This window comes from Equus przewalskii, chromosome 7 (genome assembly GCF_037783145.1).
Source record: "Equus przewalskii isolate Varuska chromosome 7, EquPr2, whole genome shotgun sequence".
In the NCBI taxonomy this organism is placed as follows: Eukaryota; Metazoa; Chordata; class Mammalia; order Perissodactyla; family Equidae; genus Equus; species Equus przewalskii.
Genome location: NC_091837.1, coordinates 15609912 through 15623644, shown reverse-complemented (window position 1 = coordinate 15623644; position 13733 = coordinate 15609912). Strand labels below are relative to the sequence as shown.

The 13733-nt window shown below is 47.5% G+C and overlaps 1 protein-coding gene across 1 annotated transcript; it reads left to right on the top strand.

Moving 5' to 3' along the window:
- The first annotated feature begins 2920 nt into the window (after positions 1-2920).
- On the top strand, positions 2921-13033 carry PRKAB1 (protein kinase AMP-activated non-catalytic subunit beta 1). The gene is made up of 8 exons (XM_070627119.1): positions 2921-3124; positions 3231-3452; positions 5867-6030; positions 7269-7362; positions 7639-7753; positions 9839-9972; positions 11343-11411; positions 11660-13033. Exons 2-8 carry the CDS (start codon positions 3297-3299, stop codon positions 11735-11737), a joined length of 810 nt encoding a protein of 269 aa, XP_070483220.1. The 5' UTR covers positions 2921-3124; positions 3231-3296; the 3' UTR covers positions 11738-13033.
- Positions 13034-13733: the final 700 nt, after the last annotated feature.

The window sequence follows — 13733 nt, the reverse complement described above, 5'->3', positions numbered from 1 at the left end:
CCTCCTGGCCCCTGGAACATAGTGGTCTGACACCTGCACCAGCAGAGAATCAGGGAAAGAAGGGGCATTTCTGATGTTTGGGAAAATCATTAAATGTTGTTAAATAGACATAAGTAACCAAGTGACCCGTGAGGGACACAGCTGGGGTCCAAGTAGACACGTGTAATTGAAGAGTCTATCCCACCTGTGATTTTCAATATGGGGCCAATAGCTGATACTAATGTTAGTTTCCCTGTCCATCAATTCTTAATACAACACGGCAAGATTCCCCCATCAGCAGTTACACAGGCCCCGTGTTATACCCAGTCTCTTTGAGATCTCCCTGAATACACCCCAAAGTCAATTTTGAGAACACAATGTCACGTTATAAGCCAGACTGTCCCAAACATATCCTCCAAATTTGCTGTAAATCCATCTGCTTTCACATGATGCAATAACAAATAGACACAAACTTAAAAAAAAAGAGCGAGCTCAACAAAGGCTAAAATGATCCTTTCTGAAATTTCAGTGTGGTTTCCCAGAATACAATTGTTTGTCCCTATTGTGTTGTGTGGCACACACCCTACATAAGAAAAGATCTTACACAGCCAACTCTGGTTCTCATCCTAAGATGTTTCTGTTGGAGAGAGGCCAGGGTCACTGCTAGTTCATATGGCGTATTTGTACAAATTAGAAAAAGGCACCTGTTCCTCCAGGTAGGTGGAATCTCAGGACCTACTTGCCTCCTCTTGTAGGCACCCCTGTGCAGGGCACATCTGTGCAACTCCAGCTACTGGGTTGTCTCATTGGCTGAAAACCATTGAAACCATCCTCAGGATATCACTTATCTTGTCCTAACCAGAGCAGAAGTCTTAAAACTTTCTTCATGCCCAAAAGCATCTGCACGCCTCAGATTAGGGGTCCACAGCTCATGTGGTCTTCCTTATCTCTCAAGTTGTCTGGGAGAGAACCCAAAACTCAACATCTTCATGTCCATGGCTTCCTCACCGCCTATTGTGAGCAAGAAAAACAGCTCAAAGAATGCATTCTGGGTTAGCCACTGGCCTGGCTTAAGTCCCTTCTGGTCTTCCATAGAACCCCTTGCCTGCATGTATTGTTGTCTTTTCACGAATCTGTTCCCACCTCTACTCTATAAATTCCTCTGGGGCTGGAACCGTATTTTATTTGTTTTTGTCTTTTAAAAATTGTTTTCAAATTACAAAATAGTACATCCTTGCAGCAGAAAAATTTTCAAACAATAAACTAAAAAGCGAAAGTCCCCTTTCTGTCTACTCTTGTTTGCAATCCCATTTCTCTCCCCAGAGGGGACCACTATTAACAGTGTGTTGTATATCTTTCCAGAACTTTCCATTTGCAAGCCTAATGATGCCAATAAAAGAGCTAACATTTATTGAATGCTTACCGAGAGTCAGGTGCTATGCTAGGCACTTTTCCTGCATGTTCTCAATTAATTCACAAAAAGAGCCTAGAAAGTAGGTGTTATTTTTATTCCTCATTTCACAAAAGAGGAAACCAAGGTGACAGTTACTAAATGGTAACACCAGAATTTGAACCCAGGCAGGCCAGCTTCAGAGCTCATGCACTTAATCTCTATCATTCTGCCACTTGCTTTGGGGATTTGGTATGTAATAGATGCTTCTCCATAGTTACCCACATAATTCCATGTCCTCCTTTTTAAAAGTTGCTCCCTGTTCTATAAAATGAATGTATTTAATTCATTTAGCCATTCTCCTACTGACAAACTTTTTAAGATTTTGCAGTTTTTTGTTTCCTTATTTTATCAAATCTAAGATTCTATGGACTGTAAGAAGCACCCAGTTTCAGAGAGATTAAAATGTGAAATAAAACATGCATCTTAGAATTAACATTTTATGGCATTAGAGACAATGCTGCAAATGAGCACGCCTGCATACAATTTTCATGTGTGTATTTTTGTAGAAGTTTCCTAGAAGTAAAATTGTGAGCCAAAATGTGGATGCATTTTTTATTTTGATATAACTGCCGAATTCCCTCCAGGAGATCATATCTTAGTCATCTGTGTCTCCCATTTACTTGCTTAGCACAATGTCTGCCACTTTGTAGGTACTAAATAAATGTTTGTTCAGTGGACAAAACACACGACCAGACCCAGTAAATGCAAAGCATTTTGAGATATTCACATGAAAAAAAAGAAAACACACACACAACAACAACAACAAAACCCTAACAGCGACTGACATTGAGATTAGACTATTTTAGCACCATAGGTGTACATAGACCTTGCTGAAGCACTGGCCACAGTAAATGACGCGTGCTAATAAATAAATGCATTTTATGCAGAATGATGTATCAAAAGTGTTTACAAAATATCTCGCAAAATTACCTATCAAAAGGCTGTGCATTCAATTTTTTAAAAATAACACGGCCGACTCCAGGGTTTTACAACCCCCAAGCTACTAGGCATGAGAAATTTCCAGAGATCTTATGGTCTGTCATTTTCTCAGACACCTGCAAGACTACCTGCATCAGAATCACCTGGAGTGCTTATTAAAAAGCAAACCCTACTCCAGAGCTTCGGAATCATAATTTCCGGGGATTAGGGCAGGGGGAATCTAAATTTTAAACAGGCACTCCAGGTAATTCTAAGGCATTCAAAGGCGTGCGAGCTAGCGCATTAAAAGTCTTTAGGAAGAGAAGTCTCCCAATTAGAGTTGCCCTTTAGAACGACCTCTTTGGCTGTAGAGTGTAGAATCAACTGAAGCAGGCAAAGATTACTAAATTATCTAATAGCATCACTCAATTTTGCACGGGGCCTGCGGCCCGGAGCGCCGGCGCGCTGGTGCGCCCCCTGCCGGCCTTCAGCGGCCTCGTCCAAGGCCAGTCGGAGACGCCGACTGCGACTGCGCACTCCGCGGCCCACGGAGGCCGCCTCGGGACGCTTACGACTGCGCCGACCCGGCCCGGAAGCGGAAGTGAGCTCGAGTTAGCCTCGCGCGCTTCGCGGGCCGCAGCCACCCCCACCGTGTGGGCCCCGCCGGCTTGCGGAAGTGCCGGAAGCGGAAGTTGCTAGGACGTCGGGGTGTTGTTGGGAAAGGGTCGGGGTATCTTCGCGCTCCCCAATTTGGCGCCGTGGCTGCCGGAGCAGGTAAAGCGGGACTGTGATACTTCACCAGCCTGCTGACCTGGCGCCAGCCCGGCCCCGAACACTAGCCCGAGGGGTGTGCTACCCGGTTCTCCGACTCTTTCCCTAGGGTCCTGGTGACCCCCTGACTCCAGGAGTCCCCTGTCCTTTCCCGGAGTCCCCGCAGACCCCCGCCATGGGCAACACGAGCAGCGAGCGCGCCGCGCTGGAGCGGCACGGCCATAAGACGCCCCGAAGGGACAGCTCGGGGGGCGCCAAGGACGGGGACAGGCCCAAGATCCTCATGGACAGCCCCGAGGACGCCGACCTCTTCCACTCCGAGGAAATGAAGGTGAGAGGGGGCGGGGGAATCGAGTCCCCTTGACTTCTGTTGAGGGGAGGACCCCTCTACTAGATTCCCCGCCAAGTCCCCTCTAAAATTCATCATCGCGAGCGGGAGGGAGGCGATGCTTGACCCCGGGCACTTAAAAACCCTGTAAGACCCCGCTTGGCAGTCCGAGAACCTGTATCTAATTACCGATCTGAGAAAGGCGCCCCGAGGGAGGAGGAGGAACTCACTTCTTTGAACATCATTAAGGAGAAAACAGCTCTGGGACAGCGTTTCGAATTCTTAATTAATTAAGATGGTCGAGTTAGCAGTAATTGAGCCCCAGCCTCTGCCATTCTCTTCGGTGTAATTAATTGCACGGCTCTGAGGAGTCGTCCCTCACCTTTACGCAGACTGGCGCTTTTTGTAGTAGTTGGTTTTGCAGTTTATGGTCAATTTTGGAGATAAAGCAGCGCGCACACTACGCTGAAAGAGTGGAACAGCTGACTGCAGTTGCCAGAGCTGCTTAGTTCCCCCTAAAACTTTTGGCTCGCCCTGCTCCTTGAGAGCGGGCGTAGAAAAGTGATCGACTTCTGGAGCTCAGTGTATGAGTGAAGTGTCACTCTGAAGGAGGCAGCCAGCTGCCATTCAGCTCGCCTGCCCCCCGGTTGTTTAAATATGACTTAATATTTTAAACAAGCCAAAGCAAACATTTTGCAGGCCAAATTTGGACTTCCTGCCGCGGTCTGCTTTGTTCCTCAGAAACTCCGAGGATGGTTATTGACTCCTGTTTCAGCCACATTCCTGCTACCCACCTGATGGGGTCTGTTTCCAGCTGCAGGGCCTGGTCCAAGGACACGTAGTGATTCTGGCAACTGATAGGTGTGTGATAGCTCCTGAAAAATGAAGAACTAATTCCTTAAAGGACAGTGAACAAAGTAGGTTTTGGAAAAATGAAGGTGCTCCCCCACCCACCCAACTTTGGCCTCAAAAATGTTTGCTTTGGTCTATTTAAAATATTAAGTCATACTCTGTGTTAGTATCCAGTTGCATATTAATCATCATTATCCATTAGGCTAATTGCCTGGCAACTCATTCCAGCTTCACTCTCGTTTTTTCTCATGTTGGACTGGGCAATCACGTTGTTAGTACATCCGCACTTGGATCCTGGCTTTGAATCTATAAAGAACCTGCTTTTCCTGGGCCCTGCCTGCTGTGACTGGAACTGGCTTTCTGAATTTGTTGTATTTCTGAAAAAGGGTGTGCAAAGCGAACTTTGGAATCCTGTTTCTCCTATGATTTGGCATCCCTTCCCCCGGAAATAATTTTGGCCAAGGACGGCTGTTTAAGACACCATAAGAATGAAACTATTTTCTTCAAGAAGTGTTTGTTCTGTTGCTGTTCCATAACTCTTAGACGAAACGTTTAGCGTACAGATGATCCGTGGAGAATGATTTTAAACAGCGTCCATTGTCAGTTCCTCAGAAGTTACTGAAATGATGCCGCAGACACACTGGCTTGAATGCCCCAGATACAAAAACGAAAAAAAGGCCACAGATCTGTGGTTAGTTGTCATGTCCTCAGTGGAAAGTGGTTCGGGAAAATCTGCCATTCTTTAATCTGTAGATCTTGTTAAAGCTTAGAGTGAAGGCACCTTTTAAGAAAAGCTCAGGTTGGTATTTGAAATGAAGGTGCTAGAAGCTCGCTCGACACCTTTAATGGTCTCTCTCAGCCTCCAACTCCTGCTCTTCTCAAGTCTTTGGCTTCTGACTAGGAAAAATGTAAAAGATCTAGAACCACATGGGTTTCACCCAGAGTCAGACGTGTTTATTTCCCTCTTACTCTGGACTGCCTCAGTTTTACAGCACTTCCCGCACTAAAAGTTACTGTTTACCACGACAAGAGTCAGTCTTTGTCTTGTCTGTCTTTTTCTCCCCAGTGCCTGGATGGCGCTCGGTGAATAGTTTTTCCCTTCCTCAGAGTCTGGATTTGCCGGTTTTCAAGTTGACAACTCTGGTATTGTCCCTAATAAGTTTCCATTACTTCAAATCTTGCTTAATTATGGGAGAAAAATGATGCTGATTAAGCTAGTCTTGGATTCATCGCAGCCTTCGTCCCAATGAGTTTTATAGTTTCTCCCAGAATTGTGATGTAGACTTCTTTACTAACAATAATAAGGGCTAATAATTACTAAGCACTTAGCACGTGTCACACTATGCAGAGCTGTCTGCTTCACAAAAAGCTTAAGAAGTGGTTATTTTTATCTCCATTTTGCAAGTGGGGAAACTGAGGCACAGCTAGTAAGTTAATGAGCCCAAATATGAACCGAGGTCATAACAGCTGCCTCTTTAAAATGAATTGTCCCTATTAGGGTAACTGTCTGTGGTAGGGAACTCACTCACGGCTTCCTGCCCCTGAGTAAACCGCTCTGTTTCTAGGCTCCAGAGAAGGAGGAATTCCTGGCCTGGCAGCATGACCTGGAAGTGAATGATAAAGCTCCTGCCCAGGCTCGGCCAACCGTATTTCGATGGACCGGGGGCGGAAAGGAAGTTTACTTATCTGGGTCCTTCAACAACTGGAGTAAACTTCCCCTCACAAGGAGGTAATTGCTTGGCGAGCATGTACATGTTTGTCTTAACCCAGCGATACTCTTGTTTCTACATAGTCTCTGGGGGGGAATAGAAGAGAATGTTTTTATTCAGTGGATGCTGAATGGAAAAATTACCTTGCTTAATAATTTGTAGGGTTCAGATCCCACACCCAATAGTCTCTAGGTTTAGAGGACGCTTTTCTTAGATGAAAATGTCTCATGGTTGCAAGTATTTCTGTTTCATAGACATCTTTCACTTCGGATATTCAGCTGTGTTTGTCCAGGCAGAACTTCTCCTTCAGAAAGAGAGAAATTGATTCCTAGAGCAGTGGAAGGAGGTGTGGCCTGGGAGTCTTCGAGACTGGGATTTGAGGCCACCTTGGCCCAGCTAACCTGTCATTAACACCTGAGCCTCAGGATCCCGATCTTCAGAAAGGAATATCGGACCAGGTGGTCTCTGAGGCTCCTTCTGACTTTGACTCTGTGTGACTTTTGTTTGAAAGGTGCATGCTATGTAGGCATCATTAGCAAGACGATCGTAAAACACTTTGTCACGAAGCCTAGCAGGGACTCCTTCTCAAAGTGTCAGTGAAAAAGCCTCTTCACTAGTGAGTACTCTTGATGAACGGAAGGGAGAAACGGCGCCCTGCTGGGCCCGGCCTCATTACTGTCGGGACTGCCCGCTTTTCCAGCGGTAACAGCGGAGGAGGAGGAAGCCACTCGGCACAGTTACAAGTCAGGTCAAGTCAGAGGAACCAAACAATCAAATGAAAGAGGTTTCCTGGAACCTTGCTTAAGTGGTTCTGCGAGTTTCTTTAGGGAACTGTTTGTGCATCTTATTAAATTGATCCCCTCTCCTGCCCAAGGCAAACTGACGGAGGGTAGAACCCGGGAGCAGAGAGCTGTTTGTATCTGGTGTTGCTGTCTCCTTGGCATCCAGGCTGCCAGGTGGTATTTTGCATGCAGGTTGGGAAGACAAATGCCTATTTGTTGACGTTTTCATGGTAGGAATGTGGCTTCCGTGGATTTGAGCAGAGTGAGTTTTCAGGAAGACCTCTTGCCTCGCTGCTTCCTCATAGCTTGTCTAGATTGAGATCATTATACTGAATTGTCTAAATTGGTTAGAAATGTTGATTCTGCAGCAGAACTCTTGGTTTTACATGGAAATGTTTTCTTCCGTGGCTGGTTTGCAGGTAAGCTCAGAGAGCCGCCCACTCAGCTGAAATCCTCTGCTTCCTTTTTCCTTGCAGCCACAATAACTTTGTCGCCATCCTGGATCTGCCCGAAGGGGAGCATCAGTACAAGTTCCTCGTGGATGGGCAGTGGACACACGACCCTTCTGAGGTACTCTTCTCCTGCCCTTGCTCCTCTGACTGCAACAGTCCCAACAAATCACCTTCCCTTCTGGATTGTTGCCACGTCCCTTTGTCCTGCTGTTCAAAGTCCCTGTGTGTGGCTGAGCTAGATGCAGTGCTAATTGTCAGGCTGTTGGCACCCTTGACCAAGAAGAGCAGGGTGGCTAGCCAGGAGATGAGACCTTCCAGCCAGGAATGCCAAATCCTCTAGAAGAACTCCGGAGACCTTCCACGTTGTGATTTCTGCCTGTCTGTCTCTTCCCAGCCAATAGTAACCAGCCAGCTTGGCACAGTTAACAACATCATTCAAGTGAAGAAAACTGACTTTGAAGTGTTTGATGCTTTAATGGTGGATTCCCAAAAGTGCTCCGATGTGTCTGGTATGAACACAGTTATTTTATACCACGTGTGTAGAGGTGGGGGCTGTGCAGTCTAGAAATACTCTTGTTTCTCTTGCCTCTCACTCTTGAGCTCAAGCTGCCCAATGAGGTGGACGTTTGTAGCTCTGTAAAGGGCCTAATTCCTAACTCTGTCAGGTCAGGCTGTTGAAATTTATCTCCAAGGGAGCTGTCAGTCGTGTTCCTGGTCTTCAGTGGGTCTGCCTCCACAGAGAGTAGACAGTGGACACAGAGCCAGAGCTTGAGTTCGTACCAGGGCCAGGGCCCAAGAGGCTCCGAGAGTTGCACTGGGTCAGGGATGAGCCAGCACTGGGGAAGCCTGCCAGCTCTCTGCCCACTCACTGTCCCCTCGAGGTGCCTGGAGAATTTCAGCCTGACGGGTGATAAATGGACACTCGGTGACCTTGGCCGTGACTTTTGTGGTCCATTAGCACCTTGTCAGAATCCCTTCAGGGGAGAAAGAGGCTCACCACGGGAAACAGGCCATCCAGCACAGTCTGCTCAGTACCATCCTAGTAAAACTGTGTCGTCTTCCAAGAATTGTCTAGTCATCGACCTTTCGATAAGTTGCTTCCATCCACACCCCACAGGAAGAAACTCCCTGGAAACATAATTGTTACAATTCAGGGGGAAGAATGTGTTACGATCTGAAGTGTCAACACCAGCTGCCCCTCCTTGCGGGGGTTTGAACACTTCCTAGACCCCCGAGGGAGGCAGTGACAAGGTGTCCCAGGACTGTGTCTGGCAGTCTAAGAAAATGGATTCAGTTCTGTTTACAGGACGAGTCTTCATTGTCACCTGGCTGGGCCTGGAGGTTCTGCCACCAGGGTCTCTCATTCTTATTGGCTCACAAATTAAAGTGGTAAATCGACCGTGGTGGGCTTGCTGTGGCTGACAGGTCAGGTTGTTGAGCAGGAATTGGAAATCCAAAGATAGCATTCTTCCATCTGGAAAGCTAACTGATCTTTTAGAGAAATTCTTTCTTTTCACATAGGTGAGAATTGGAGGCTGGAGGAGATGTCCAGATAGCCCCTACTCGCCGATACATGGAATTTTAGGCCTCACACCAAAGCTTTTAGTTGAGCTGCAGCAGCACAGATCACCTGGGGAAGGAAAACTGACCCCTCGCTGCCGCTAAAGCAACTTCCCGCTTGCTGTAGACTTGTCCGATGTAGATACTCGCTTTCCCCAAATATGGATTGACTCCTAATGGCTCCGTCTTGTGCACTTAATGCTTTTCTCAGTTTCCTGCTCTGATGTGGTTGGGTCATGTGAAGGGAGCCTGTCCCCTAGAAATGGACGTGGAGGGAATTGGCAGAGCTAGGGCCTATCAGGTTTATTCTGGACAGCCCGAGGATTAGCGACCAGGCTCATCCCAGGTGCCCTTGGTTAACAGCTCAGTCCCTTTCAGCTAGCCAAACATCACTAAGTGAGCTGCTTTTGGAAGCTTCTTAATGTATCTGTATGATCGAGATACTCAAGAATTTGAAAGGAACCTGAGAGTGATGAAGTTAAAGAACCTTTAGAGATCAGCTTTTCAATTTTTTTTTTTTTTTAGTTTTGAAACGTGCCGGTGCCTTGTATAACCTGTTTTCACCACTGCCTCTGTATAAACAGGCTGCTTTATCTTCTGTTTTATTCTGGTGGTAGTGCTCGTAACTTGAGCTTAGCCACTTAAGCCTCACTTGAAGCCTTGAGCTTCTTTGCGGTATTTGCCAGCCTGGCCTGAAGCGAGAAGGAAGCATTATTCTGCGGTGGCATGTGAGGTTAGGTTATTGTGAGCAGCTTCCTTGTTAGTCTGACCCAGACACACTTTGCCACAACTTCTGTCTTCCGCCAGGGCGTCTTGAGTTTGCTGCTGAATTTTATGCCAGTCAGCCACATTCCAGAAGGGATTTCTCATTGCCTCTGCTCTTCACCCTTGGAGCCTGTATATTCTCCAAGAGAATATAAATCTGTGTTGAGGGAACAAGAGACAAGGAGAACGAGGCAATACCATAAGTTAAATGAGATTGCCCCAGACCTGCTAACTTTCAAAGTAAATGTCCTCTCACCATCTCCCAACAGAGCTGTCCAGTTCCCCACCAGGACCCTACCATCAGGAGCCCTACGTCTCAAAACCAGAAGAACGGTTTAAAGCCCCACCCATCCTCCCCCCACATCTGCTCCAGGTCATCCTGAACAAGGACACGGGGATTTCGGTGAGTGCACAGGCGTCTGCGGGACCGCCCTCCATGCTCCTCCTTCAGTCCACCTCTTGCGAAACAGCTCGTGAAAAAGCTCCATGTTGCCCACCAGTGTTAACTGCCAGGGTCCACATAGCAGGATGTTCCCGAGTGTGGGTGTGGCCTCCCCGTCCCACAAGCCTTTCTGAATTTATCTTCCTTGTATTTCACTCTGCCTCAGCCCAAGCCCCATTCCTTTTAAGTTTCGTGACAAAATAACGTAACCAACCTTCCAGTAAGCTGTGTAATGAGATTTCTCCTCTGGTGCCCAGATTTTGGAATCTAGTTTGAATCACCAAATTGCTTTCAGAAACATCACTGCTCCTGAATCAAAATTTAGGGTATCTGGGTAACACACATTTCCTCTGAGAAATTGATATCACTCTCGAAAAGAATGTGTACCCTCCTGGATCCTGAAGAGCATCCCGTTATCCCCTTGTGGTTAATTTTCCATTCCGTTTAACCTGGATTGCCTGGTTCTCCCAGCTCCAGAATGCACGGCATAATTCTTAGATGTTCTTGCACTTTGTCCAAGCCACCACCTCAAAGGCACAGGTGGTGAAGTCATCGTGCTGCTGCTCCGGACTCCACAGAGAAGTGGTGCCTGTGTGCTGAGATGTGGAGCTGAATGCACTCGTGTGCAGGCGTCCCCTACAGCGGTCATGGTGTGTTACCCGGGGACTCGCCATTCTCAGGGCACTAGGTCCTCCCGCTCCATCGAGAGTCCCCCCCATGCACACGCCTGACAGCTTTTGCCCTACGCCTTTTTTGAATTAGCATTTATAAAATTGGGGAGTGTACATTGGAAAAAAATCCAGATATCTGGCCTTTCTTAAAAAATAGGAAGATAAGTGCCAGTCCTGTGTGAGCTTTTACAGAGTGATTGCGCCTCTCCCCCTCCCCCAATTATCCATTTCCTTCTTCAGGCTCCCTGGCTGCATCTTACAGACAGGAGTTTTGCAATCCACTACTCAGGAGCGTTTAGTATAAATTGTATCTTCCTGCTTTCTCTGAAAGTGCATTCATTGGACAGCTCTTTCTTCCTGCCCCTCCTTCAGTAAGAGGACAGGGCCATGGCCCCCACTTTAGACGCAAAGGGAAAGCCTGACCAGAGACACACACCATTGTGCCCAGCAGGCACACAGGAAGCTCCTGTTAGTTGGATAATGAGGCACGATCCCCTCACCTCACCTGTCTTCTTGGACAAGCCCTTTCGCTGCCTGGTTTAGGAAGAAGGGGTGAGAGCCTGCTTCCTTTCCTCTGATACCTGGTGCTGTGAAATAAAGGGGAGAATCTTCTTGACTTCCCAATCCTCAATGCTCACGTGTGCTTTTGTTCCCCTACAGTGTGATCCAGCTTTGCTCCCTGAGCCCAACCACGTCATGCTGAACCACCTTTATGCGCTTTCTATCAAGGTAATGACAGGTTTGTCGATGTTAGAGCTGTTTCTTGAAGTGTGCCCTGACGCCCCCTAGCAACAGAATTATCTGGAATACTTTTCTAAAGGGCAGCGTCCAGGACCTGATGCACACTCACAGGCTCCTGTTCTGAAGGCGGGCCCAGCACTCTGTGTTTGTATTAAGCACCCTTGATGATTCTCATGCATTCAGGTTTGAGCCCCCATCTTAGTCCTGCCTTTGATCATTTCCACCCTCTTCCTCAGGATGGAGTGATGGTGCTCAGCGCAACTCACCGGTACAAGAAAAAGTACGTCACCACCTTGTTATACAAACCCATATGAAGAGCTGGGAGGCGACGGTGGGCCCCAGGGAACAGTTTGTACCACCAGGCTCCACGTGTGCATGTTTTCCACTAGAGAGAATGGACTGTAAATTTCTCATTTCACACTCTTTATAAGACATTTCATACCTGCCCAGTCCTGCTGGAAGGTTTGTTCCGGGTACAGCAGCTCCTGAAGCACCTCGGTCTGGAACGGTTCTCTTAGCACCCAGTGAGTGTGAGCTCGGGGCTCATCGAGGCCGAGAACGGAGTCGGGGAAGGCGGAAGGCCTGCAGCCCCACACCGCAGTGCGTGAGGGCAGCTGTGGTTCTAAAAGGACAGCCTCTCAACTGGTCACAGAGATTTTTCCTAAGCCAAAAATAAACACTGACTACTTTGCTAGTAAAAAATCTGGGAAGCAGTGACCGAGGCCACACGAAATTTCTAATCATATGTGCATTTTTAAGGCCATGCATTGACCCTGTTGAGGCCTGACTGGAGCTAACAGCAAGTACAGTGTTGGTCTTGCCGGTCCTTTGAAATCAAAGCAATAGATTGTCTCCCCTTCTCTGCTCCAGGGAGGTATAATTTCTATAGAAATTAGAACCCATCTGATTTTCAGATGAAGTTTTACAATTGTTTCTTACATTAAATGTGCACTAAGTACTTTTTTTTTTAACCAGAGGTGGCTGACTATACAGCCTTAAGGCAATTTTTACATCACCCCGACTAGACTGTAGATCATGTGCCCTGTGCTCAGCGATAATCTGTTCTCGAAGCAGACGGAAAACTGCTGCCGGACTTCTCCATCGAGCTGGGTGATCCTGAGGACTGACCACCGTTCGCTGGAAGGTTGTGCAGCTTTTTATTCTGAGCATACTGAGGTGATGGTGTTACCCTGACAACTTGGCAGAAGCACCCCACCCTAGCCCATGCCACCTTGCTCAGGACCTCTGTTCCTAGCAGGCTGCAGCAGTTGCTGTTGCTTGTTCTGGAAGGAACTTAGAACTTGACAGCAGCCTTCTAAATTTGTGTCGGGAAAACATCCTTTGGACCAAAGCGAACCTCTTTACACTCGGCCTAGTTTCCAGGGAGATGCTGCAGACATGCCCGTTAGCGTAGGTGCCTGTCCCCGAGTCAGCAGAAGCTGTCGGCATGCTCTGTGTTCCTGCTGGGAGATGGGGGACTAAGCTCCCTGCTTTCCGGTATTTATTTGGTAAACCTGAGTCCGGAGTACCCTCTTTTGTTATTTTCAAAACACTGAATTACTGTCACCTTGACATACAGGTTTCAATAAAGCTTTGTAAAAATAACAGGACATGCCCTTGGAGGAAGCTTTGATTTTATTCACTCATTTGGAGGAGACGCTGGAACTCTTGCAGAGGTTTATTCAGGGCTGTGTTCTTCGGTCTTTCTCACGTCTCAGCACACACTGAAAATGGGACCATGCTGTGGTACTGTGGGGCAAGGGAACAGGGCCGCTCCAGCTGCCCCCAGAGCTGAGGACCATTCCCCTGACCCACCCATTCTGCATGCAGAGTTTGGAAGGTGTTAAGGAGCCTGTAAAACTGAGCCCTTCTGAACCACTCGGTCCTGAAGGGAGGCTGAGGAGAGGCAGCGGTGACGGCTCCTGGTTTAGGCAGGTTGGTGGCGTCCCCAGGTCAGAGCTTTTGCTTCCTCTTGCTCATCAACAAGCACTCCAGGAGAGCCTGGGATCATGACGCCCGCTTGGAAGACACCAGGATGTTCTGGAGTCAGAGCTGTTCTCATCAGCTGAATGGGGCTCTGTCTTTTCTACCAAAGAGATGGAAGATGACAGGTGTCCCTTTCATAGGCCTTTTCTTCCCAGGCATCAGGAAACATTTAAACATATTTAGGAGAAAACTGGGTCATTTGGTCCACTTGAGGTGGAGAATATCCTAGAAAGCATTTTTAGCTGAGAAATTAGCCGTCTCACCCTGAAAAGCCCAGGTCATGTAGGAACCCTAGATTAGGGACTGTAGGGATTATTCAAGGAG

Excerpts from the sequence above, each read along its gene's own strand:
- PRKAB1 (XM_070627119.1), top strand. The coding sequence starts at position 3,297 with ATGGGCAACACGAGCAGCGAGCGCGCCGCGCTGGAGCGGCACGGCCAT. Across the intron at positions 7,363-7,638 it reads GGACACACGACCCTTCTGAG|CCAATAGTAACCAGCCAGCT; the intron begins GTACTCTTCTCC and ends GTCTCTTCCCAG. Across the intron at positions 7,754-9,838 it reads AAAGTGCTCCGATGTGTCTG|AGCTGTCCAGTTCCCCACCA; the intron begins GTATGAACACAG and ends ATCTCCCAACAG.